This window comes from Alosa pseudoharengus, unplaced genomic scaffold (assembly GCF_046254945.1).
Source record: "Alosa pseudoharengus isolate Yale_2024_CS ecotype anadromous, Long Island Sound unplaced genomic scaffold, YU_APseudo_1.1 YU_APseudo_1.1_scf_56, whole genome shotgun sequence".
Classification (NCBI taxonomy): domain Eukaryota; kingdom Metazoa; phylum Chordata; class Actinopteri; order Clupeiformes; family Clupeidae; genus Alosa; species Alosa pseudoharengus.
In genome coordinates, this window is record NW_027468844.1 from 179,765 (window position 1) to 206,837 (window position 27,073).

A 27,073-nucleotide genomic window follows, 5' to 3' on the forward strand; every position below is an offset into this window, starting at 1 on the left:
TCAACAAGCAAGTTACACCGGTTCGGGCCTGAATTTTTGGAGTTCGAACCGCGTCGATAGCTCAAACGGTCTAGGAGCAGTAGTTCGGCCAAAAAGTGGGTGAATAGGAAGATATAATAATAAGAAAACTTAAGAAGAACAATAGTGGGCTTGCTGGATCAAACCCACTAATAATAAGAAAACTTAAGAAGAACAATAGTGGGCTTGCTGGATCAAACCCACTAATAAAGTAAACTTAAGAAGAACAATAGTGGGCTGGCTTTCAGCCATGCTGTGGTCTTGCTGGATCAAACCCACTAATAATAAGTAAACTTAAGAAGAACAATAGTGGGCTTGCTGGATCAAACCCACTAATAATAAGTAAACTTAAGAAGAACAATAGTGGGCTTGCTGGATCAAACCCACTAATAAAGTAAACTTAAGAAGAACAATAGTGGGCTTGCTGGATCAAACCCACTAAATAAAGTAAACTTAAGAAGAACAATAGTGGGCTTGCTGGATCAAACCCACTAACTAGGAATTTGTAATAAGATTACATTTAAACTGCAAGTGCACAATTAACATGGCAGCAACCTGATTATCTTTAAACTAGGTTTAATGGACAAACCTTGATTTAATCCAGGTTAAAACGTAATCCTTGTTGGTACAACCCACCAGTCGAGGTTTTAATCACAGGTTAAGGTTTTAATCGTGGATTTGTTAAACCATGCTTAAAATTAAGTGGTGCAACAAATTAAATTTAAACCTGGATCTACAAATCCTTGATTAAGCCTACACCAAAGATTAATTTAATCCTTGTTGGTGAAACCCACCCTGAGTGTTCAAAAAAGTTCACAGAGAACTCAAGACAAAACAGAAAACTGTTTGTAAAAGTTCCTACACATTCAGCTACGATTGTGAATTTGAACACACCTCTAAATATTTGCATTATTGGATGCTGCATCAAAGAGATAACAAATACACATCAGTGTAAAGCAGCTATTACAATACATATTTGAAAATAGACCACTACACACGGTCCAAACATACTCAAGTATCGCCAGTTTACAGACGGGATCCTCCAGTCTAGCAGATAACAGCTTCAGTCCTGATTCTCCAAGAGTGTTGTGCCTCAAGTCCAGCGCTTTTAGATGGTTTGAAGTCAGAGCTGCGGCCAGAACACCACAACCCTTCTCTGAGATGAGACAATCAGAGAGCCTGAGAAAGAGAGAGAGAGAGAGACGGAGGGAGGGAGAGGGAAAGAGAGAGAGAGAGAGGGAGGAAGGGAGAGAGAAAGAGAGAGATGGTCCTTTTCATTCTTACCTGCATACAGTACAACTGGTGACTGTTTAAATCTGAAGTTATTTGTTTATTTTACAACAGATATGTCTGGTTAAACTATTTATTAATTGATTGGACAAGAGACATTCCTAGAGTGGCGATATCTCAGGACATCCCCACTCAAACACGCTTTTTGCTCTGAATTGTCCAATGTGAACATTCCATTCATTCAAAGCGAGATAGTAGCGATTTCATAACATCACATTTAACAGCTATTGAGTGGGAAAATGGAGTAAGTAGAGTAGGGTGAATGTTCAATTTAGCAAATGACATATAGACAAGCAAGTAGGCTCTGCAAATTGGACGATTTGGAACTACTTTAGGGTGGAGGATGAATGGGGGAAACAAATCTAAATAAAGGACATAAGAAGCAATTTGGTGTCTTCCAACATGATTAGTTGGTAGTAGAACTGTTGATGTATGAAAGCAATATGGTACAAGTCAGAGTGGCATTGGTAGCAGATATTTCCATGGCTATGATTACCTGCAGCACAAGGCCCAATAAAAGCCATGGTGATATGTGCTACCAACCCCACTCGTGCGATATTGCTTCATTTATAAACTAATATGATACAGATTTGATCAGTTCACAGACATTTTAAGACTCACAAATAAGCTCAAAAGTAGAATGACACCTGCACAATGATATAAACAAGGTGGGATATTAATTGCTGCTTTTTCATTTGGTTGACCAGTTGATGTTTATTTTTATATCGTCATGGTTCTTCTAACTAATGAGGAATTTTAAGACATAGATACAGTGGGCAGTGCTTCGACTTGGCCAGGTTCACTCGCGGTCCGCGCGTGGGATCACGCGGTATCACGCGACTTTAATTTGTATTTTTCCAGTGAGACGCTGCAACAACCCTGGTTTAGAAATAATTTAATAGCCAGAAATATGCCTGCCCTGCCCTAATAAAGAAATATTTGGTTGACTGCCAGTCTGCCAGTGTTCTTGTTCCAAAAAGCAGCCGGAAGCGTCTTTTTGCGATAGACAAAGTGACTAACGTTACGTGTGGGTACAAAATGTTGCGGAAGAGAAAACTCACGTTGGCTATTGCTTTTGGTATGTTATGGTAAAGTCATGTAAAACAATTCCCTATGCTCAGACACTAAAACGAGTCTCTCAACCGGTGTTCTGTCACCTGTCGTTTGCACAATTTCATAAATAATCACCGGGACCGAAACAAAGCCTAGGCTACCTGTCAACTTTTTCCGGGTTTATATTTATATTTTATAGCCTATAACATTAGCTGAGTCACATATTTGGTCATAAGCCGTTTATCATAGGCTATCACGAAACCAAACTACAAAGGCGAACACTTTAACAGGGGGAATTAATGAATCATGCTGAACGCTATTTGTCAATGAGTTGAAACACACATGACATTCAAACTATTGATACATTGTGCACTATGGACACTGGTCTGTAGGCTACCATTGGACAAATAAATGACATTGACTCGCCATATCCTGACTCAGAAAAAAACATCTTCTTGCTTTTTGCCGCAAACTCAGCAATGAAATCATAGGCCAGCTTGCAGATAGCCTACAGTACGTCTTTTTAATTTCATAGAAGGGCGGATGGATGCAACCGCGAAGACGGCAATGAGTTGTTAACAGACATAGTATAGTATAGTATAGTATAGTATATATACTTTTTTGATCCCGTGAGGGAAATTTGGTCTCTGCATTTAACCCAATCGGTGAATTAGTGAAACACAAACAGCACACAGTGAACACACAGTGAGGTGAAGCACACACTAATCCCGGCGCAGTGAGCTGCCTGCTACAATGGCGGCGCTCGGGGAGCAGTGAGGGGTTAGGTGCCTTGCTCAAGGGCACTTCAGCCGCGGCCCACTGGTCAGGGCTCGAACCGGCAACCCTCCGGTTACAAGTCCAGAGTGCTAACTAGTGGGCCACGGCTGCCCCATGAACCAAGACATAGCCCAGCAGCAATCTATATAAAATAACACATACTTGAAGTACCATTCATGATATGTTGTCAAATATTAAAGTCGTGGGAAGTTTACATAATTTAAGCTGTAGAATGTTTCATTCGTCCCCCTTAAATAACTCGAACGGTTTTGTTCAGAGCTATACATGCAACTTCCACAAAGGACAGATGTATGTTGCTAGTGACAAAATATTAACTTTCAGTGTTTTACGATGTCTTTGTCATGGGGAAGTGTTTTTCCCCATGCATTTATTCTAGGCTAGCCTGTCAGTGACTGCCGCGAGAGAAGCGGGTTCTGTGTTGCGTTCGTTTCAGTGACTGGCGCGAGAGAGGGGTCTGTGTTGTGTTGCGTTACGTTAATTTATTTCCATTGGCGTGCCGTCCACAGCTCTTCAGTTCCGACAAAGCCGACAAAGCCTAATTTTGAAACAATGAGTGCAGGCCGGCCCCGCGTTTATATGGTTATATTGCTTGAATGGGGTGTGTGTGTGTGTGGGGGGGGGGGGGGTGTCCCAAGCAGCTTTCAGCCATAGGCCTACGGCTACTTTGAGAACATTTCCTAATTCACCCGACACTAATATTCAAAATGTTGAAAACTATTTCGGCATAGCCTATAAGCAGTTTAATTAAATGCAATGTTAGTCTCTTCAGTCTCTTCCCTGAGCTATCTGCAACAGCCTGAAGTGTGTAAGATGTAGGCTAAACAGTACAATAAGTACCCAGACTCCATCTGTAACTTGTAAACAAAATAAGACAAGCAGCTAAAAACTGAAAATAGGCCTACAGCATCTCTTATTTTTGAAAGTGCAAATTACATAGAAAAATGATTTTAAAAATCCACTTAAGCAAGACCTTCAACATCTGTGTTTAGTTGTATATGGAAGGGTCTACAATTTGCCTCAATATTTTTTTTTATTGTGTAAATAATTTTTATTGTGGTAATAATCTAGCCTACTAACTGTAAAAATATCACATTATTTTGCCTTTTTAAAAAAAATGGCTTCTTTCATTTCATAAACAGACTACAACTAGAAGTCACGTGACTTTGCCCTTTGACGTTAACTCACCGTAGCATGGTTTGTTTATTAGCCTGGTTAGCGTTGTCACTTTATTTTACTGTCTATGCACTTAACACTACCAGCTCCTCATGTGAGAAGTTAGAAGTTACCCCAACATAAAGGTAATTACCACGCGATTTACATAGCTTTCTGTCATTACGAAATCATTTAATTTAAGCCATAGTTTTTGGCCCTATTTGTAGGGCTGCACGATTATGACCAAAATGATAATCACGATTATTTTGATCAATATTGAGATCACGATTATTTATCACGATTATTAATTAATTTTAGTGACAAAAATATTTTTTCCCTAAACATATTGGACTTGCTATCTGGCTCACCCAAATTCTTACCCTCACATTTACTCCCCTAAATTACTGCAAATATAAATTTGACTGCGACTTCCAAACTTCCAAACAACTTCCAAACAAATGTTTTGTGCGTGCTACTTTGTTAATATTTTGGAAAACGCCCACCGGGAATCCTCCCAACGCTCCCCATTAGCCACTTAAGCTCTGCTTCTTGTTCATGAGTTTACTGTAATCGTTAGTCCAGGGGTGTCCAAACTTTTTGACTGAAGGGCCACATTGGGTTTTGAAAATTGGCCAGCGGGCCACACACAAATAATAATAATAATAATAATAATGTTTTGTATTATTTAATTGACAAAATAATTTTGTTGTAGAAAATTAATTTCTTAAATACTGTTAATTTGATGCTGTTTAATTCATTTATAAATGGTGCACTGTCACTTTAAGACTCTGCCAGCTCCACTCAAATATAGCCTATGGCTAGTGCTGTGCCTAATGGCTGTGCCCTCTCACAGTTTATAAATGGTCAGGGAACTACTGTTGCCATCGCCCTCTCTCCCACGCTCAAATGCGTCCACAATTAAATGGACTAGCATAACGTAGTTAGATCTGCTGCAATGGAGGTTCTACGTATCTCGATGTGACAAGCTGTTTTGACATTGACATTGTAAACGTTCTCTAAGAAGAGTGTAAAGCAGTTTGCAGTAGCCTAAAGTTAACCACAACGTCGTCTATCGCAGGAAAAAAATAGCGAGCGGCCTATGATAAACTAATAAATGCTCGGCGGGCCGGATTAAAGTGCATGGCTGGCCGCAGTTTGGACACCCCTGGTTTAGTCATTCGTTGATATGTAAAACACTGACGTGTAGGCTACATTTTCATTATTGTTCACTCGTTTTGAGTAGGCTGTGTCTTGAAACGCATAGGTTGCACATGTAGCTTATAAAATACATGAATAAAATTCACGGATCCCGTCGTTAGCTCAACTCTTATTACAGTATAGGCTATCAGAGGAAGCAAACAAGGACTAAAAGTTAACGTGATAAAAAAGGCATGTGTGGTTTACGTCATGTGATGTGTTTCACGGTATGAGTTGAGAGCCCTGCTTTGCTTATATTTTTGGTTAACTTAACTTGCCTGAAATCCGAAATATTTTCGAACAATGGATGATCCGCTTCGAGGGACAAGCTCTTGGCCTTCTGCTGTGCCACACATTTGATTTTTGATCGTCGTTTATTGTATAGTCTTAACTAGCCTACTAAAAGTTAACATAATGTCACTAGTCCACAGTGCATCAGGCTGAGCAGTGCAGGGAACAGCTGTCATTGGTAGGCTGCATGCAGGCACATGGTCAGACAGGTTTAAGGAGCGCTTGATTTGTTTTGTAGCGGAGCGTTCTATGGGTTGCCAGGTTGGTTCTATGGGTAGAGCACGCATTTGAAATATCGCTCGATCACGCAAATTTGATCGTGGGAAGCCAAAATCGTGATCGTGATTAAAATTCGATTAATTGTGCAGCCCTACCTATTTGTGTGTGTATCCAAAGGCTGCTGATGTGCAGGGGAAGTTTTTTCCCCTCGTTTCAGTGATTGGTAGCCTACATCATCTGGGTGATGGCTTCGAATATGTGTAGCATTTTTTCCACTCACATACCCAACAACTGCTGAACAACGCCGACACACAGTTTCATCTTATCCAGCACTCTTTCGCCTGTACTAACGTTACTGTAATAACTGAAGTTCTCAAACTTGCGATATTAAAAAGAGACCAGCGGATCCTCTAACTCTTGTGGGTCTAACCTTAATGCTGCTAATGACTGACGGACTCAGAGCTTCAGAGCTAAGGCGAGGCTACAGATTAGCGTTAGGTGTCGCTAAAGAACTCCCGTAACTCTCGCTACTAAACAGTAATTGCGCATGACATTAATTAATGCACCCACGAGTTTTATGTATTTTTATACCGTGTATTCTCCGTGTAAATTCATGCACCGAACCGTGACGCCCGTACCGTTTCGGTTCAATACGAATACATGAACCGTTACACCCCTAGCGTTCAGTGTGAGGTATAAACTATGAAGGTATATTGGGTGCAAAAGTGGCGAGCACATTTAACTGCAGATTTTGCATGTGCACACCAAAGTCGTAAATGTGTAACAGTAAAGTTGAAGTTGTACATATTTTTTTATATCTTGTTAACACAAAATAGGGGCTACGGGTTCACAAATCCTTTTTACAGGTACACAAATCCTTTTTACAGGTACACAAATCCTATCCTGTGAGTCACAACTTTCAAGAGTCACGCACTCGACACTTTTGCTCCAATCGTTGCAGCGCAGTAGGTGCGAAACACATTTGCACATCCGTGTTTCATAATCTGAGAACATGCACAACATTCGTGTATTTGTAAACCCAAATGTGAACTAATGCATCCGAAGTTGTGCATCTGTGAAATAATTTCTCATTAATAAAATTCTACAGATCGCTTTGATTTTCTTGCACGACTACAAGTCAATTGATACAAGTGCTCGAATCTGCTTCTACGAGTGACGATACTTTTGCTCCTGGCTAGGTGATATAATAGGAGCAAAACGATTTGTATGTGTGCACGTCGAGCGAATCGATCGAGAAAACAAGGCGGCCGGATCTGGATCGCGCTCAGACTACCATTGCCTGCTCATAAGGTAAGTAACATGATAATAATATGAAGAAAGTTATCTTGTTTGTTGGTTTACATTATCATGACAGCTATGTTTAGCTTAGTTTACCTGCTTGCTAAATCCTCCAGTGCCAGATCAAGCTAGCTATCGCTAGATAAATAACTAGTTTAGAAGTACAGAAATATAACACTGCCCGTCCAAAATCGTTAGGACACACAATCTGACACAATCGTTCTGCAATTTTCGAACAGCTGACTTGTATCTTGCACGAAGACTATTGGATAGTGCAAGGCAAGTTAGCAATTGTTTGCTGTGCAGACATTATGAATAATAAGGTCGTAGAACTTAACACCGCACACCGCAACATTTTTTTCCTCGCTTTGTGCAAAGAAAAACTATAAATCGTGTGTCCTTCATTGATAAGGAAACATGCTGAGGTTACTTACTTTATGAGCAGGCAATGGTAGTCTGAGCGTGATCCAGGATCCAGATCCGGCCGCCTTGTTTTCTCGATCGATTGCTCGACGTGCACACATACAAATCTTTTTGCACCTATTATATCACCTAGCTAGGAGCAAAAGTCACTCGTCACTCGTAGAAGCAGATTCGAGCACTTGTATCAATTGACTTGTAGTCGTGCAAGAAAATCAAAGCGATCTGTAGAATTTTATTAATGAGAAATTATTTCACAGATGCACAACTTCGGATGCATTAGTTCACATTTGGGTTTACAAATGCACGAATGTTGTGCATGTTCTCAGATTATGAAACACGGATGTGCAAATGTGTTTCGCACCTACTGCGCTGCAACGATTGGAGCAAAAGTGTCGAGTGCGTGACTCTTGAAAGTTGTGACTCACAGGATAGGATTTGTGTACCTGTAAAAAGGATTTGTGTACCTGTAAAAAGGATTTGTGAACCCGTAGCCCCTATTTTGTGTTAACAAGATATAAAAAAATATGTACAACTTCAACTTTACTGTTACACATTTACGACTTTAGTGTGCACATGCAAAATCTGCAGTTAAATGTGCTCGCCACTTTTGCACCCAATATACCTTCATAATAAACAAGCTGAGAATTTAGCGGTGTCACGTCTGCCTGTCACAGACGTGGGGAGCTAAAGCTTGGGATACAGTTACTACAGTAACAGTAGCCTATTTTATTTTACTTCTTATGGAATATTTTTTTTTCACTTTTATAAAGGCTTTGTTTGAATGCTGTTGGAACAAATAGTAGGCTAGGCCTAGTTGATTATAAAGGCAACTTTCTGTTGCAATATTCTGTGTGTTCTGGACTGCAGGTAACTTAAGCCAGTGGTTCTCAAACTTTTTCTTTCATTCCCCACTTTGATCAAGGGGGCATTGACTGATGATAGTGGAGATAACATGTTATCCCGAGGCCTTTGCAAGTCAGCATCTCCGACGTCTACCCTATTAAAAATATATGTTTTCGATGTCCCAAACGGAGAGCCATATTGTTTTAACGATCTCTATGCTACTCACCAAAATGTAGGCATGGGAACATGGGAACAAGTATCGAACTGTCGTGTGTTAAATTATTGTGATTACGAGCCAGTGTTTTTTTTTAAACATTTTGCGTGACTCGGACATCTAACGAAATGCAACAGACTCATATCGTCCTCGCATTCGCAAAATGAGGAGACTGCTCAGATAACAGGTGTAGGCCTACCTCCAGTTATGCACGGTTTTAGTCAAGTCATTTAAATGTGCTGGTGAAAAGTTGTGTACTCTATTGTTATTTATCCCCTATTCACCCACGCCGTCAATTCTGTGGCGCACGTGCGTTAAGGCCGGCTGATGACAGCCGCCGTTCGCAGCAGTTATCAGTCCCCTGCAAGAGTTCCAATCTGGGTTAACCGTAGCTTTTGGGGAATGCACCCCTGATGTCTGATGTGTGATCAGTGGAATATGGGGAGGGAAGTGGCAATGTTTTTTTGCGCGTCTGCAGAAGTCAGCCAAATATGAATGTAATTCTGCGGCATAAAGTAGATGTACAGTGGGTCCCTGTTAAGTTTGGACGGGTTCCTTCAGGAATCACGATCCCCATTTTCTCGGCAGAAATTGCACAAACTGCAGTTGACACAAACAACCACAAGGTGTCACTTTGGTGCCACTACTATTTTTGATGCGACTTGACTTACTGCTTCCATGATGCAGTTTCCAAGTCAGTAGAACAATCAGAGAAAGCTGAGCCATTACCAAACATATATGATAATACAATAGCGTGAGTTTATATATCTTATACCCTATTTGTCACGGTTACTTATAGATTTGATAGTGAAACGATAAGCGCATAAGAGCATAAGAGACTTTCAGCGGGGGCACGGGAACTTAAATTGATCACGGTAGTTTAAGCTTACACTTGACAAAACATTGTAATATGAAAATGTAGATGCAATTGTTGTAAAATGGTGCAGCTCCTTTAAGAAAGCACCGTGTGCAGGCATGGAGAGAGAGAAAGCGGGGATAGGGGATAGGCCTATGTGTGTTAGAACTTAGCGTGTGGAAAAAGTACGTGCTGTTGAGACTGGAGCGAGTCATATTCAAAATAATGCAAAAAAAAGCAATTATCCTCATTCATTGCAACCAAGCCTGCTTGCCGACGTTCAAACGAAAAATATATCAAAGCACCTTTTGCGTTTGAATGTAGCACGAATTTTTTTTTAAACAGCTGGACAAATGGTTTAGCTAATTGATTATATAACCTGTACACCAGCAATTGTTGAACATTTACCTGTACAAGTACATTGACAGTAGCCCAGCCTAACAGCATGTTGTAGGCCTACTGTAGAAATTTCACTTAAATTGCAACCGCAACATGCCTGCTTGCCAACGTTCAAACGACAACGAAAAAGATAATAAAACAACAAGAGGGTTGAGTCTGAATGACACTGAGTTTTTAGACACTGAGTTTTTGTAGTTAAGAAATATTTTCGTATAAAAAAAATGGTAATTCTTCAATCTCCTTCACTGACGCCTATGGAAAAGGCTTAACGTCCCAAAACGATCAATTATCATCAAATTTCTCTCTCACATTGCTCCTCATAACCATCTATAAAAAAGTGTTTTTTCTTTTCTTTTTGAGCACATCCGAATCCCAGGACATAACGCACTGGACCTTATAATAGGCTCGAGATATAATTCCAAAGGGGGCAGATAGGGGCCACTGCACTTAAAACTTAAAAGATGAAGCTTTCCGAACTTTGAAATTGCGATCAGTGATGGCATCGGGTGAACGAAGCTTTTCGAAGTTGAACAGGCTATTAAAAACTATTTGCGCACCTCCATGTCACAGGAGAGACTGGGCTCTCCCTTCTATGAAAAAGACGTTAGGCTACCTGCAAACTGGCCTATGATTTCATTGCTGAGTTTGCGGCAAAGCAAGAAAATGTTTTTTTTCCTGAGTCAGGATATGGCGAGTCAGTGTAATTTATTTGTCCAATGTTAGCCTATAGATACAGACCAGTACATCTTATCAATAGTTTGAATGTCGTGTGTGTTTCTGCTCATTGACAAATACCGTTCAGCACAATGATTCATGCCCAATTAATTCCCCCTGTTAAAGTGTTCGCCTTTGTTACACTATTTGGTTTCGTGATGTAGCCTATGATAAACACCATATGGCCAAATATGTGACTCAGCTAATGTTATAGGCTATACAATTGAATTTCCCCTCTTAAAGGCAAGCTGGTGTAGCTTATTAGACTAGGCTACTATTAAAATACACCGATGGTAGCCTTGGCTATGTGTAAAGTAAGCTATCGCATGATTTCATGCACGTAAGTGAAAAGTGCCTTGCATCTGTCAAGTTCGCACAGGGCCTCGCATCCCCTTGCGACGGCCCTGCAGCTCCTCCTAAGACAGCGAGGAAAATTTTAAAATACGCGATAAACCCGGGAAAAGTTGACAGGTTTGTTTAGGTCCCGGTGATTATTTGTGAAATTGTGCAAACGACAGCCTTTTCAAGGCATTTCAAGGAAGGAGTCGTAGCATGCAAGCTTCCAAATTGACCCAGTAGCCTAAGGCATCAATAAATTGTTGGGACTGGGGAGGGTCATGCGTTTTTTCTCAATCACTTTGGAGGGTCATAGAAAAAATTCTTGCTGGCGAGGGAGGGTCACGTCTTTTTTGACTAACGCTCCCAAAACTCCTCCGGTAGCCCCTTAATTAAATAAATAACGAACAGTCCCTAATTGATTAATAGCCTAGGCCTACACCAGCAATTGTTGAACATTGACCTGTACAGGACATTGACAGTAGCCCAGCCTAACAAGCAAATGTTGCAAAATACATCAAAAGATGCAATTAATCAGTAATAAATAATGTAATCTGCATCGCTTTATTTAACAAACTGCAAGCAACAAGAGCATTGAGTTTGCTGTAAGGCCAAACCCAAGAGCAAAGCCTATCTGTTAAGGCAGTCGATAGGCTATATAACGAGCTGTGTGCCTGGAAAGACGATAGATGACGGCTCTGGTCATCCCATACCCTCCCCCACTTCCTGTAGCCTACCATTATGAAGGCCTGTAGCCTAAAACGACTCGTTGCCGTTTTGTGACATAGCTTTTTCACGTTAAGCCCCCCTCCCCCATCCCCTTCTTTCACAAGCAGTGGGGGAGCGCGGGGCACAAAGTAACACTTTTTGGTAGACAAAGGAGGGTTCTCCGCGCTTCTGTCGTTTGGCCACAATCCGTTGCAACCAGGCCAGGACAGATATTTTAGAGAGAAGGAGAGACGCCGGTGCAGCTCAGATGTCTTCTTAATTTTCTTTATTCTTTAGTAAAGGGTGCAGAACATTATTAAACTTTGACTAACATTTCGATGTGTCGATGTTTTTGACTAACGAACATCGAAACGTTAGTCAAAGTTTAATAATGTTCTGCACCTTTTACTAAAGAATAAAGAAAATTAAGAAGACATCTGAGCTGCACCGGCGTCTCTCCTTCTCTAACACTTTTTGGCTTTGGCTAAATATTTCTAAAATCATTTGAGTTTCACTAGTCACATGTTTTAACAAGCAACACTTGTTATTGAACTAATAACAGACGTGTGTCGAAAATTGACTTTATTTTCCATACGGAGAAATAACATATGCAGAGTCTAACCAAGGTCAATCTTTCCAAAAAAGCCCTCAAACCTGAAAACACATGAGGCAAAAGTGCAAAACATCACAAAACTAACTAAACTAACACGCGCATATTTTTGTATTGCAATCATTGAAGCCTACAGTTGTAACAGCGCCTAACAGTCGTTTTACTCCCCGGATGCGCTCATTATAAAGAACGTTTAACGTGTCCCAAAAACAGCTATCAATTAATCACCAAACGTCTTATAAACAAGTATTGCCAGGAGCAACACCTTGCAAAAAATGATGAAACAATAGGCCTAGGCCTTTATATGGCTCTGCTCCTGCCTAGATTCGAACTCAGAACTGCCTGAAAATTGCAGACCTGTTCTGGAAATACGTGCATTAACCCACTCGACCGTCAGACAACGCTATCTGCTTCGAGTAGGCCTATTGGGTAGGACTGTAGTTGCTGTGGCAGTCTTGAGTGACCGAATTCGTTTTTCTTTGTCATATGAATGCTGTAATTTTGTTAACATTACTGTTAAGGAGATGCTGTAGGCAAAGTCTATATTTCAACCTCGTTAGTGTAGTAAAAAAAATCAGAACTATTCACAAGGTTTCTGGGCAGCATATTTATGTTCTGTTAGCGGCGAACTTCTCATGACTACCGACAAAGTAGCCTACTGCCAGCTGACGAAGCTCTCATTTTAAAACATTACTGAGAGACAGACACTGTACAATCAAGAAATCTTGCCACTGAATCCAAAACTATGTTTAACATTATGTACAAGGCTTACTACAGTGGACTAGCATGTTGCAGGGGCTGCTAAAAACACAGAGAAACGCACTGAAAACTCGGCCAATCACAGCCCTTGCTGTCGAATTCGTCTGGTTCGATCGTGGAACTCCACAGCGGACTATGCTGCCCCCAAGCGGCTGCAGTTGTACTTACATTTCACCATTCACCATGATCGTGAATGAAGTGTCAATTTTTAACGGGGACCCACTGTATTTGTTTATTGTACAGAAAAATACAAATGACATTTCAAGCAGTCAATTGACTACATTGCAGTCAAGAAGTAGGGCAAATTAATTTACGAAACCAAAACGTGGGTCATAGTTGTCTAAGCCTCTATTGTGTAGCCTGTTAAAAATGTCGCCAGATAGTATTAAATCGGCAACAACACTGTTTTCTGCAGAAGCCTATCCAAGGCTACAGATTAATTCTGAACAGTTATTTCTCTACTGGCTCAATTATCACACCACAGCAAATTTCGATTTCGATTTTCGTTACCACCGTGTAGTCAAGCCTTAAGACATACCCAAGTAGCCTAAATCGAGGTAATGTTTAATTATGCATGATTTATTTTGTTATTGAATTCGTAGGCTGGGATTACTCTCGGCAAGTCTCCTGCTTTTTCATTAGGGGCGGCAGGCAGAGCGATGTACAGTGGCAGAGCGACGCACAGTGGCTGAAAGTGGTACTAAAGCTTCACGCAGCTTCACGGCCTCGTAATGCGCGAATGAAGTGGTCATTTGAAAGCGATGCCCACTGTATATCTTCACCCACCTTAATGTGTGTATTTTGCAAAAGGAACTGGACAGTCCCTTAGAGAGCAGCTGAGCTCCAGAATCCCCCAGGTCATTGTCACTCAAGTCCAGCTCTTGTAGGGAGTTTGGTGACTGTAGAACTGAAGCCACCATCTCACAAGATTTATATGTGAGTTTACAATCAGCAAGCCTGCATAAGAACACAACAAAAGATAACATGAATAAATGGAAGATGCCCTGATACATAAATAAAAATCAAGAACACAACATCAGATCAGATGGCTACTGTCGCCATACTCGGGTCGGCGGCTGTTCAGCTGGTCAAATAATTCACTCACACTGATTTAGTATTGATGTTGTCGCTGAAGCTATCTACTTTGTTTCATAATGATTTCTTTATTCATTTTAATTGGCATATTTATTGATTGTTTTATTTATTCTTATTAATCTATTTTCTTTATCGAACTCAAAGAGGTTAGTTGCTCAGGTGCTGTGTGATATGAGCTCATGAAGGCCTATACATTTTAGGATTTAGGGAAGACTTGTTCAATGAAATGGTATTTTAATATTATACCCTATCTCTCTCTCTTTTCTTAATACATTTGATATTTCTCTTAATTCTTACACATTGAAACGGAATATATCGTCCATGTTATTTGGTTAGGATTAATTAAATTGGATTAATGCAATATCCTGTTGCAAACCCCTCCCTCTCTGTAGCCGCTAACATTATACACTGTCTGTATTGAGAACCGAAAGGTGCGTTGGTTGAAATTCGCAGGCGAACATTTGCAAATAAGTTTTTGGCAAACGTTTGCAAATACTCGCAAAGTGTACAGTGGAGTTGTACGTGTAGTCTGAGCGAATTAGCCTAGAAAAGGGTCAAAGGTGGAAGTAAATACAGCAAAAGCATATTTGGTATCATTTGAATCGTAATTTTCTGTAGATTAAGAATTTGTGGTGCCTACAGCGCAGATTTGTACCGAAAAAAATATATAGGGCTTTGAATGGAGCATGGCACAATGATTTTTGGGCCAAAAACGTATGTTAATACATCTTGATATTAGCTGATATCTCTTAAGCCAATTGAAAGATATTCATCAAACTTGGTCTACTTACCCACTACAAGTTGTCAAAGAGCTGGCAAGACAATTTAGGTCTTGAGGTCAAAGGTCAAGGTTACAAGGGGTCACACAAATAACTCACATGCAGTATTTGGTTCATATCTCCAAAGCAGACTGATGGATCTTCATTAACTCTAGTACATTTATTGTCTATACAAGTTAGATGAACTTAGGGACTCAGGGCCATAGGGTCAAAGGTTAAGGTCAGTTTCATCCCCTGACATACAAGGTTATAGACAGTGGAGACATGCCATGTTCAATTCAATTACTGTAAATATAGTGAACTTTTTTATGTTGCACAACATAGACTTGGTTGTTTTTGACATGGGGAGTCACTATCTACAGCACAATTAGTTTAATACCCCTCCTTTGTATATAAGAAACAAGAATCTGATTGCAATTACTGTATGCAAATGTGCTTAGCAGTTACATAACAGTGAAATACTTCCACTAGCATAGTCATGACCTGACCAATATCTCTTTCAATATTGCCCATGCAGTCCTTTCCACAGTACAAGCAGTGCTACTTCCAGCTGTAAATTATAGCTTTCTCTGCTGTTGTGACTTTCCATAAGTTAGTATGACTGTTAACTGTGGCCCTTGCTATTTTTCCCTTCATGGACAAGGTGTTGTCCACTTTCTCCTGGCAATTTCTGTGACCCTGAAGACTAGCATTGTCTTCCAGTTTTGATGTTAGTAATGTGGCATGTCCGTTGTTATCTGTTCAGTTGAAGTTAATATAATAATATCTAAATATTTTGGAACATTTTGACGGTAGATCAGATAATATAATTAAATACGAATTTGTTACAAGCCACCTTATAATTTCTTACAAAGCACATTAAGGGACACAAAGTATTAGGATAGCAGTTCATTTTCTAAATTTTGTTTCTGAAAGATGAGACTGTTGTAAGAAGCAATATTTTCCCCTGGGATGAATATCAGTATTTAGTTGTGCTCAGTACTGTCTTGATTCATTATTTTCCATTTCACTGCAATGGATGATGAGACTAACCTGACTCTCGCCAGATGAATTTCGTTTTGCCTAGCTCCACTAATCCATCTGGGATCGATCCATTGGAGTGGTGTTTCAGAAGGCTGGGCCAAAAATCCTTGCATAAGATTGGATAAGCCACTTGTCCGCCCTCTATTAACATGCTACTTCAACCACTCACATTGAAGCCAACCCGTGACGCTGAGAACAGTCTCACAGTCGCTTCTACGCTACGTCACATCTATGAAACTTCCGCCCTGCGTCCTGATTGGCTCTACCATAAAATCTAGTGCCGAAATCACTCTCAACGGAAGCGATCCCAGATGGATGTGAGTGGAGTAAACATTGGTCTAGTGTTATCCAATTGCGTGCAGTGAGATTTTCAAATGCAAGCTTGGTGCCGCCCCTCGAGTTGGGCCATTACATTGTTCGTGGCCAGACCCTTAATCTTTCTAGATTACCAGGGTCTGGATTTTCCAGGCTAGAAAATGTCCACTTCCAAATCCAATTGTCCAATTAACAATTACCACTTGACTATTTAGTAATTTAGCACTCTGGAACAAGGCGTCCGAAAGAGACAATGTAGATAGAAGATTTTCCGAAGACTGTTGATCTTTATTCACCGTATTGCAATGATAGTACAGCCCAACCAAAGTCCAGACCAACCATCAAAGCAATAGTGAGGAGATGTCATCAGCTGGGGCCCCCGACAAGATCTCCCCTACGGATGGCTATACTGTACACTATATTTTATACTCCTCAGACCTTGAGAAGTGCCACCATCTCACGCCATCTCCATCAACACCTTTCACCAATCAGTACCAAGCAGGGTCGCTTACATTGGTGGAAACCATCTTCCCATCATGCATAAAACTATATGCAAACCTATGTAATGCATAGGTAACATATGTAAATAGTGTAACCCTAAGTTTTTCTGGTTCCTTCCAGTTTGGTGAAATAAGGCCTTATCTTATTCTCTTCCTAGCTAGACAGGCCCTAACTCGTAAGGCACAGTGGCCTCCTCATCCCTGTCCTGTCCAGTCCTCACAGCTTGATAACACCCCCTCTCCCTTAACCATGTAAGGAGGAGATCCTCTCATCCTGGTACCCCCAGTACTTTATGAAACCCATGATTACATCCCTTCACATCCTGAAAACCCACCATAATACCTAGTAGAATCCTAGGTAATATCAGTCCGCTGCTGCCGTTGTTTATATGCCTACTACCAACTTCAGGGAACAAAGTATAACTATTGCAATGCCATGCAAGGGTTTTTTTTCTAACAGTATTCTATCAACATAGACATTTACATCAATTGTCTGGCGTTATAATTTAAGTTGAAGGAAATAGCTGTAAAGGACAATGTTTATCAGATGTTTGACAGAAATGGTTTGGATTTAAACTAAAACTCTGAACTGAAACAGTTATTTTAAAACAGGTATTCACACAGATGTTTGCATTTTTAAATAGCAAATTATTTAGATTTCCCCTGGTTTCAGAGAGGCTACTACTACAATACTAAAATAAGATGTGGAGGTTGAAACAACTGTTTTTATACAGAAAATAAAGTTTGTTTTGCTTTAATAAATGTCTTAATCTTTTTTTAATGTCAATTCAGATATTCAATTCAGATTCTATGCCTCAGCCAGCTATAGCCTCATGACCTTTAACCTCTACCTGTGACCCCATGATCTTTAATGCCTTATTAGTTAATTTAGGCTTAATTAATTGTTGGGTTTAATGAGGATCATGTCAACTATGACCTCACGTGACCTTGACCTTTGACCCCAAGACATTAAACACCTACTAATTTCATCAAGAACTTATGGTGAGTAAGTACACCAAGTTTGGTAAAGATCCTTTTACCAGTATGGGAGATATCAGCTAATATCTATATGTGATAATATACGATTTTGGCCCAATAATCATTATACCATGGACCATTCAAAGCTGTATTTCTTTTTTCTGGTACAAATCTGCACTGTAGGCACCTGAAATTCTTAATCTACATGAAATTATGGTTCGATTGATACCAAATATCCTTTTGCTGTATTTACTTCCACCTTCAACCCTAATTCGCTCAGACTAGTGGGCTTGACGAAGGTAACAAAGCAATAACCGTTACAATGGAATGTTAACACCAAATCGTTCAAATAGAGTCGGGGCTCGAGCTGCAGACACACAAGCCGTTGGCGAAAGCAGCCGTTGGATCCCCGCAGACTCGAGCAAAGCAGGAGGGTCGTTGGGCACCAGACGTAAAATCAGCGGATCTAGCAGCTGCCCTCTAGCTAACTACTCAAAGCCTGGCGAGAAGAGTAAATAACGAGGCACATCAGACATCAAATCCTACAGTTACTCTGTGTGATTTACTCTTGTTGAACTAGCTTCTATGCCTAGCTTCTACTAGAATGTGAATCACTAACATTGGACAACATGCAGAGGTGAACCATAACTTACACTGCCATTAAAAACAAAAACGTCAAGCAAATTATAAAAAAATACTCTTAAACTTATTTAGGAGTGGACATACATTCATTACAAAGGTAACGTTAACTTATTGAAGACATTTCTCACCAGTCTAAAGTTAACAACACCGTGGTTAGCTAGACTGTCGGCTAGCTTAATAACAATATCGTTAACGTTACCAGAAAAGTTGAGCTGTCAACTGTAGCAGCGCCAACGTCCTTTCTCCAGTTTTCCTAAATAACTCACTAGTATAACGGTTAACCCAAGAACTTAAAAAGTACTGAAAGGAAAGGAATACGAGTTCAGATGCCTACCTGGCGAGAAGATTCAGGAATTTTCTTAAAGTCTCAACAGCAAAACGAGGCACAGCAGAGATACAGTACTCGCTATGGTTCACTTGTTGAAATATTTCAGAAATAACTTCAACGGTATATCCCAACAGTGACGTAAGCATGACGAACTGATTGTATCTCTCGTGCGAGATAAGAAAGAGGAAAGGATAGGAGAAAATGGATAGAAACAGTAGCCTAATCTTGTATAATAAAATATAATATAATTACATAGGTTGGTACATAACTAGGTGTATAACATACACCTAGCAACCACAATTATAATACATTGCAAATGACTGACGTAAATATTGGGTGGGTTATGTGCAAACACTGTCTAGATTAGGCCATCATCTCCTTAATGAATCAATGTTTGCTTGTAAATTAGCTGGTAGCCTATGCTATGTATGGTTTAGCCAAAGGAATGACACTTATGTCAGGACCGGGTGGGTAATCGGGAGAATTCCCGGTGGGCCGCTTCACTTTTGGGCCGGTCGAGGAAAAAAAATATTGACATTTTTCACGTTAGTATCTCCTCTTAAAGTAGGCTATCGCCTACACGTTCCGCATTCTGTGTATGACACCGTTGCATGGGCTCCATGTGCGCGAGCTCTCCCCTCCCCAAAAGAGTTGGTTGCGGGTCCATATAGCCCGTCTTTTCCAAAAAGTTTTCTCAGATACGGATAGCCGGGCCGGCCTACACAGTAGCCATAAGCGTCATGAAGCATGGATGGTAGAAAGAGGCCAGGAGGGACTGAAACGGCCAGGTAGAATGCTGCTAAATGTGCCAAGCTTCCAGATTACAGACAAAAGTGGCAACTGATAAAGAGAGATTGCCTATAGGCAATGATTATTAGCAGTGTAATTATTGGGCTAATATTAGACGTTTGTAGCGTTGTCAAGCTATTCGCAAGCAACATATTCAATTAGGCTACTTAAAATATTAGCCTTTTGTATCCATTTCATAGACTTTGCAGTATGCAAATATTGATAACAAAACTGAAGCTTGATCTGTGTAGGCCTATACGGTAAAAATTGTAGCCGAGCAGCAGATCAACCAGTCGACCACTGAAAATTATGAGCCCGAAATTAGTGAAGAGGAGGCCATGAGGGACAAGTAGCCTTGAGAGGATAAATTAAAGTTATTTATTGTAAGAAAGAGCTATTATTCTTCATGATGAACCTTGTTTGTTCAGAAGAGGATGTAATAGGAGTAGGCTAAATCACCAAACAACAATATAGCCTATCCATGCAAAAAACATGTAGGCCTAGCCTAAACATTAGTTCAATATGCCTCTTTGTGGAAGCGATAGACTACATTTCAAAGGCTTTCTTTCTTTCTTTCTTTCTTTCTTTCTTTCTTTCTTTCTTTCTTAACTTGTGGTAGGTCTATAGTGGAATATTTTTTGTTAACTCTCAATTTAAGTGAATTATTATATAACCTTTACACATTGTTGAACCATGGTACTAATAAAAACTACAGGATAGTAAGAGCTGAAATGTTGTTTAATTTATCCAATTTCCGCCACTATGGAAAACGTGGGCCGGTCTTGGGCCTGAAACTCCCGGGCTGAAAAGTGGCCCCACTTCCCCGAAAGCATCTTAAGCCTAAGAGCGTCGTAAAGTCCCTCTTACGAACGTCTTAAGATTTGCCGACTGTTTCCCGAAACCATCGTAGCTTAAGAGCGTCGTGAAAACACTCGTAGATCTACGAGTGCTCCAGAGTACTCGTTACCGACTAAGAGCGTCTTAACAGTACTTCTCACTGAGGTCACCAACAGGACATACAGAGGAATTACAACTTAGAATACATAATACAATTTACGTTCCCATTCTTTATTGTGTTTACCTGTGATGAATCAGATTTTAGCGTGCAAAATAGCCTACATTTAATGGTCATAATAATGTGATGAAAAGCGGACAAAAATGCAATCAAGTTATGAAACGAGACGTTGCCAGAATAGTTTGACATTATCTTTGCTAAGTGAATATTTTATTAGCCCTATGAGGTAAAAAGCAGAGAAAGCAACATGTGGTTTTGTCTGTAGCCTACTGCATCAAAATCTAAGCCTATAAATTTCCTCTCTTTCTTACTTGACTTCTTTCTTATCTTCAAACGTGTTCTTAAGTGACACCGCGAAAAAATATTGCATGGTGCAACAATCTAATCTTAAAATAATTACAATTATTTATGTCTCTGTGTGGTATATAACCTACTTGTGGTGGTTAGTAACATGTCTTTAGCAGCAGAACGGGCAAGCGAATGGTTGTGGGTAAGGAGAAGTTACCCTTCCTGGGGCGCAAGCTAAGGTAAGCCAACTGGCTCATTTGTTTTGGTTGTGGGTAAGGAGAAGTTACCCTTCCTGGGGCGCAAGCTAAGGTAAGCTAACTGGCTCATTTGTTTTGTGTTTGTGATGGACTGTGCCTAGGTTCATGGTACTTGGCTAAGGTTCTTTATGGTTTATGGTTCAGTCCGCATCAACGGGACGGACCGACCTAGCCAACTTGCCTAGCAGACCATGCCTAGGTTGGTTAAGGGTATTTGGATGCTTGTTGTGGTAATATGGGGCAGCATGGGGCGTAAGCTAACTGCTAACTGCTGGCTAATTTGTTTTGTGTTTGGGATGGGGCCTAAGATAATTGGCTAAGCTAACTGGCTAATTTGTTTTGTGTTTGTGATGGGCTGTGCCTAGGGTGATGGTATTTGGCTAAGGTTCTTTATGGTTTATGGTTCAGTCCGCATCAACGGGACGGACCGACCTAGCCAACTGACCATGCCTGGGCTGGTTAAGAGTATTTTGGGTATTGGATATTTCAATGTGGTAATATGGTGGCAGCATGGAGGGGAGTGTCTCCAGGACGCTGGTTTCACTGTTAAGCCTTCATGAGGTGTCGTGGGCCTAACTTAACGAAACATCGGTGAATGAGGGTGCCCACTTGATAACCCCAATGACATGCCGCATACTATATAGGCTACTGCTGTTGGATAGGCCATTTGCATTGTGCTTGTGACCATTTGTTGGCGGATTTGTGGGTAGTGTGCTTTTTAAAGTTAAACTTGAGCAGGGGCTTCTGAATGTGTTTTTACCTTGGATTTTGGCACAAGGGATTTTAACATCTAATCCTGTGTATTAATGTAACTTGGGATGCTTACATGCAGATGTCAAAGTGTTTCTATTTTCGTATTGATGTGAATTAATGTGTAGATCCGAAGTTTAAATGGTAGGCCTATAGCTGTGACGTGCAGTCACCTGACATCACCGTCAAATCAGAGGATATTTCAGAACTATTAACGTGGACAGCTCCCCTTAAGAGCATCTTAAGAGCAGTGCACGCGCGTTCACGCTACGAGCATGTTCGGGAAACAGTCGGAAAAAACAAACGAACGATCGTAAGATGAATCGTAGAAAACCCTCTTAAGAGCGTGTCTCCGTCGTTATCGGGAAAGTGGGCCCTGCACTAGTAGTGAGCTCTGACATTAAGTTACCTCTCCAAGCAATCTGTGAGAACTTCAGTGAGTATACCTTAGTGAAAAGAGTTATGGTTGGTGGTGATTAAGAGGCCTATGTGGAAGTGATAGGCCTGGGCCCAGTTTCCCGATAACGACGGAGACACGCTCTTAAGAGGGTTTTCTACGATTCATCTTACGATCGTTCGTTTGGTTTTTCCGACTGTTTCCCGAACATGCTCGTAGCGTGAACGCGCGTGCACTGCTCTTAAAGCAACACCAAAGAACTTTTCCTCTGTCGCACGCACTATTTGTTTACCCAGCACTGGCTTTGGAAATAACAATGTCCACAGACAAGGTAGAATATGTTGCATCAGATGCAAGTCACATTTGTAGTTTCTTATGTGTCATTCCATCGAACTACAGATCCGCTACCCGATCTGGCAAACTTACATAGTGCGGTTATAGCCGATAGAGGGCCGCGAAGCGAATGCAGAAGTGCCGTTCACCCTGTTACGAGTTGATGAACCACTGAAACGATTTTGGAAACATTATTTTAAGGTAGAAAAAACTCTTTGGTGTTGCTTTAACCCTTTAGCCGCCAGGGTTTAAAAAGAATAAATTGGATTTGTACATCAAAATTTCAAAAGGCCATGGCTTGCAAGTGGTCAGAGATAAAGTCCTACTGTAAATGTGAAAATCATTTAGTATGAACAGAAGTTTATGAAGGGGGTGAATTTACTCATCTAATTTGCATATTATGACGTCACTGGATGGTAACCACCGTGAATTATGCACATTTTAGTAAATACTAGATATTGAACATATTTGAGCAGTTTTACTTTCTTTTTTTGTCATTTCACCGACATAACAAATGAACAGGAAATACAGTCACATGTAAACCAACAATAGTAAACTATTACTACTACAACTATAATAAACTATTACTATTAACACAAACCTTATTCTACTATACAATAAAGTAGCCTGGTCAAATCAGTTCCTATCGCGGGTGACTTTGTAGTTCTTCAGAGCCCTATTTTTACTACCCCTGCTGTCTTTACTACGTCCATTACGGACACTATCATCACCTTTACCACTGGCACCTTCAGCTACGTTGGGCAGAGGGTCGACATAAGCGTGGTATGCTTAGTGAACACTTTCGGAAAGACGCAAATGACGCACCTCCATTCACAGACGCAGCGTGACTAGACGATCGCTCATATTCTCCAAAAGGCAGATATTCTCCTTCAGAATCAGACTAGGTAAATAACAGACCCAAGACTTCATCACATGTTAACTTTTTCTTCAACATTTGGTGTATTTCTGCTTCAATTTGTGCAAAACTATGGCCTGCATTGCTTCCGTGTTATGGAGGAAATGCACGTCTTCTTATGTGTTTCTCGTGTGTAATCGCGTGTAATACCACGTCGATTATGACACTATCATCACTATTACCACTGGCACCTACAGCTATGTTGGGCAGAGGGTCGAAATAAGCATTGTATGCTTAGTGAACACTGTCGGAAAGACGCAAATGACGCACCTCCATTCACAGACGCTCCGTGACTATCACTGCCAATAGACGATCGATCATATCCTCCAAAATGCAGATTTTATCCTTTAGAATCAGAATAGATGAATAAAAGACCCGAGACTTCATCACACGTGAATTTTTTTTCCAACATTTGGTGTATTTCTGCTTCAATTTGTGCAAAACTATGGCCCGCATCGCTTCCGCGTTATGGAGGAAATGCACGTCTTCTTCGTGTGTTTCTCGCGTGTTTTTCACATGCTTCCTGAAAACTTTGAAAAAAAAGGTTGAGCTTGAATCGAAGCTCTGGGTGTCTGCCAACTAGTGGTCAAGAGTACAAATGAGATTTTACACTGTACTCGCGTCTATCGTCTGTTTTATTCAGTAATGACGCTTGTCGCAATATTGCGACATGGGCGGTTAGAGGGTTAAGACGCTCTTAAGGGGAGCTGTCCATGTTAATAGTTCTGAAATATTCTCTGATTTGATGGTGATGTCAGGTGACTGCACGTCACAGCTATGACGATAATAAGATAATGGCAGAATATTCTGGCAACGTCTCGTTTCATAACTTGATTGCATTTGTGTCCGCTTTTCATCACATTATTATGACCATTAAATGTAGGCTATGCTGTTTTGCACGCTAAAATCTAATTCATCACAGGTAAACACAATAAAGAATGGGAACGTAAATTGGATTATGTATTCTAAGTTGTAATTCCTCTGTATGTCCTGTTGGTGACCTCAGTGAGAACTGTTAAGACGCTCTTAGCCGGTAATGACAACTCTGGAGCACTCGTAGATCTACGAGTGTTTTCACGACGCTCTTAAGCTACGATGGTTTCGGGAAATAGTCGGAAAATCTTAAGACGTTCGTAAGAGGGACTTTACGACGCTCTTAGGCTTAAGATGATTTCGGGGAACTGGGCCCTGGGCTATAATAAAACTAAACAACCTTTATCAGGCTTGTGTTTTGTACTCGCGTTATTTTAGATGGAGGGAGAGAAGTACACACAACTGGGTTGGAAGCAGCCAACTGCTGATGAGCTCCAGATAATTGGCAAACATGACCTCAAGGACCACATGGACATGTAGGATAGGTAGGTTCTGGATGAAGAGGAAGACAAGGATGTGCTAGAGGAGGAGAGTAATCTCCCAACTGTACGCATGTAGGCTACATTTGTGGTTGTGACGACAGTGTTGCTTATAACAATAATGACGGGGATTATATTATAGTTTATTTACATTTGTAATTAAAATTCTACTTTTCTCATCACTCAATTTCTTTATTTTGAGTTTGGTTTACCATTTCTTATCAGGTTCCAAGTCAGGTAGAGCATCAACGCGTCTCACTTTGCTTATTCTTGCACAGACATAGACAGAGACACCAACTCCAATAGCATTTACACCCCATTGTCTGCTAGGCGTAGATGGACACACACACACACACAACCATGCCACAGCTGTGATGGAACGTACACACTATGGATCTGGTGTGAATGTGGCATTAATCCGAATGATTATTTATTGAAATAAATTTTTCTATTTTTGATAAACTCTGATTTCCGTCTCCATTTTATGTTGCGGCCTCTGAGCCGGCCGTAACAATAGTCAACATAATCAGGAGACATTATTCTTCTGTAATGACATAGAACACACACACACACACACACAAACACAAATCTAAAAGGTTTAATAAGATGTAATGTGGATAACTTGTAGGGATCTAATGAATGGCATATTGTCCTAACAACGGTGTCTGCCAATATTTGCCTAATTAAACAAACAAATAAAACAAATATCAGGAAATGAGTGCATGGCCTTATTCCAACCTTAATATCTGCAGTATGCTGTTGGAACTTGACAGTCCTTTAGAGAGAAGCTCCACTCCAGAATCCCCCGGGTCATTGTTACTGAAGTTCAGCTGTAGCAGGGAGTTTGGTGACTGTAGAACTGATGCCACAATCTCACCCAATTTATCTGTGAGCTTACAGTCAGCAAGCCTCCATAAGAGCAACAAAAGATAACATGAATAAATGGAAGATATAGTGTTTACACAGTCACAATCAAGAGACATTTCACCAACAGTGCAGAAATCATTCATGTGTACACTGGTCAAACACCACAAACACACACACATGCACACAGGCAGGCTCGTACGCACACAAGCACACATGCACACACACCTGATAGATTTTACTACGATGTAGTGCTAGGTATGATGTAGCTAAATTGTAGGGGTGCATTGAACAATATATTGGCCTAACTTCGCCACCAGCCAATATTGCCCTTGTTGACTGGTACCGGCTTATCTGTAAATGATGGCTGAGGTTTATCTGTAATGTCGAATAAATTCTTCAGCTGAACAACTTGCATATATTATTGTTTCACTGTCACCATAGCATATTACTAATAATAACAATTAAGGAAACAAACAAATACAAAATATCAGGAAATGCATGGCCTTACACCAACCTTAATGTCTGCAGTTTGCAGTGGGAACTAGACAGTCCCTTAGAGAGAAGATAAACTCCAGAATCTCTCAGGACATTGTGACTTAGGTCCAGCTCTATCAGGGAGTTTGGTGACTGTAGAACAGAAGCCACAATTCCACAGGATCTCTCTGAGAGTTTGCAGTCAGTAAGTCTGCATAACAACATGAGAAAAGATCAAATATTATGATCATCCCTTTTGTTTAATGTTCGGCTGCATGGCCCTGCTTCCGAGTGACATTACTGCAAAAATATGAAAAAAAAAAAATAATGAGACGCAAATGATTTCTTGATAAAAAGCGTGACCTAAGACATATGCAAATCACATAGCCTTTCCCAGATATGGGTGGCCCAGATAGTCTTGAAAAAGAAAGATATAGTATGTGGTCGTTGTATTACAGTTAGTTCAACCGTGGCCAACTGGTTAGCACTCTGGACTTGTAACCGGAGAGTTGCCGGTTCGAGCCCTGACCAGTGGGCCACGGCTGAAGTGCCCTTGGCACCTAACCCCTCACTGCTCCCCGAGTGCTGCCGTTGAAGCAGGCAGCTCACTGCGCCGGGATTAGTGTGTGCTTCACCTCACTGTGTGTCACCGATTGGGTTAAATGCAGAGACCAAATTTCCCTCACGGGATCAAAAAAGTATATATACTTATACTTAACTAGCTGCAGGTGACCGCTTCTGCATAATTTCATGGACTGCTGAAATATAACCTAAACTATTTTTTACTATTTCTTAA

General features: G+C 40.6%; 1 protein-coding gene across 1 annotated transcript in view; it reads right to left on the bottom strand.

Annotated features, from left to right (window-relative positions):
• Positions 1 to 27,073, bottom strand: part of LOC143105443 (NACHT, LRR and PYD domains-containing protein 12-like) — an 80,018-nt gene that overhangs the window by 27,669 nt on the left and 25,276 nt on the right. The window contains exons 10-13 of the mRNA XM_076269430.1: positions 26,318 to 26,488; positions 25,675 to 25,845; positions 13,966 to 14,136; positions 1,030 to 1,197 (exon numbers count right to left, since the gene is read on the bottom strand). Of these exons, the coding sequence (XP_076125545.1) occupies positions 1,030 to 1,197; positions 13,966 to 14,136; positions 25,675 to 25,845; positions 26,318 to 26,488 (681 nt within the window). The remainder of the gene's footprint in view (positions 1 to 1,029; positions 1,198 to 13,965; positions 14,137 to 25,674; positions 25,846 to 26,317; positions 26,489 to 27,073) is intronic.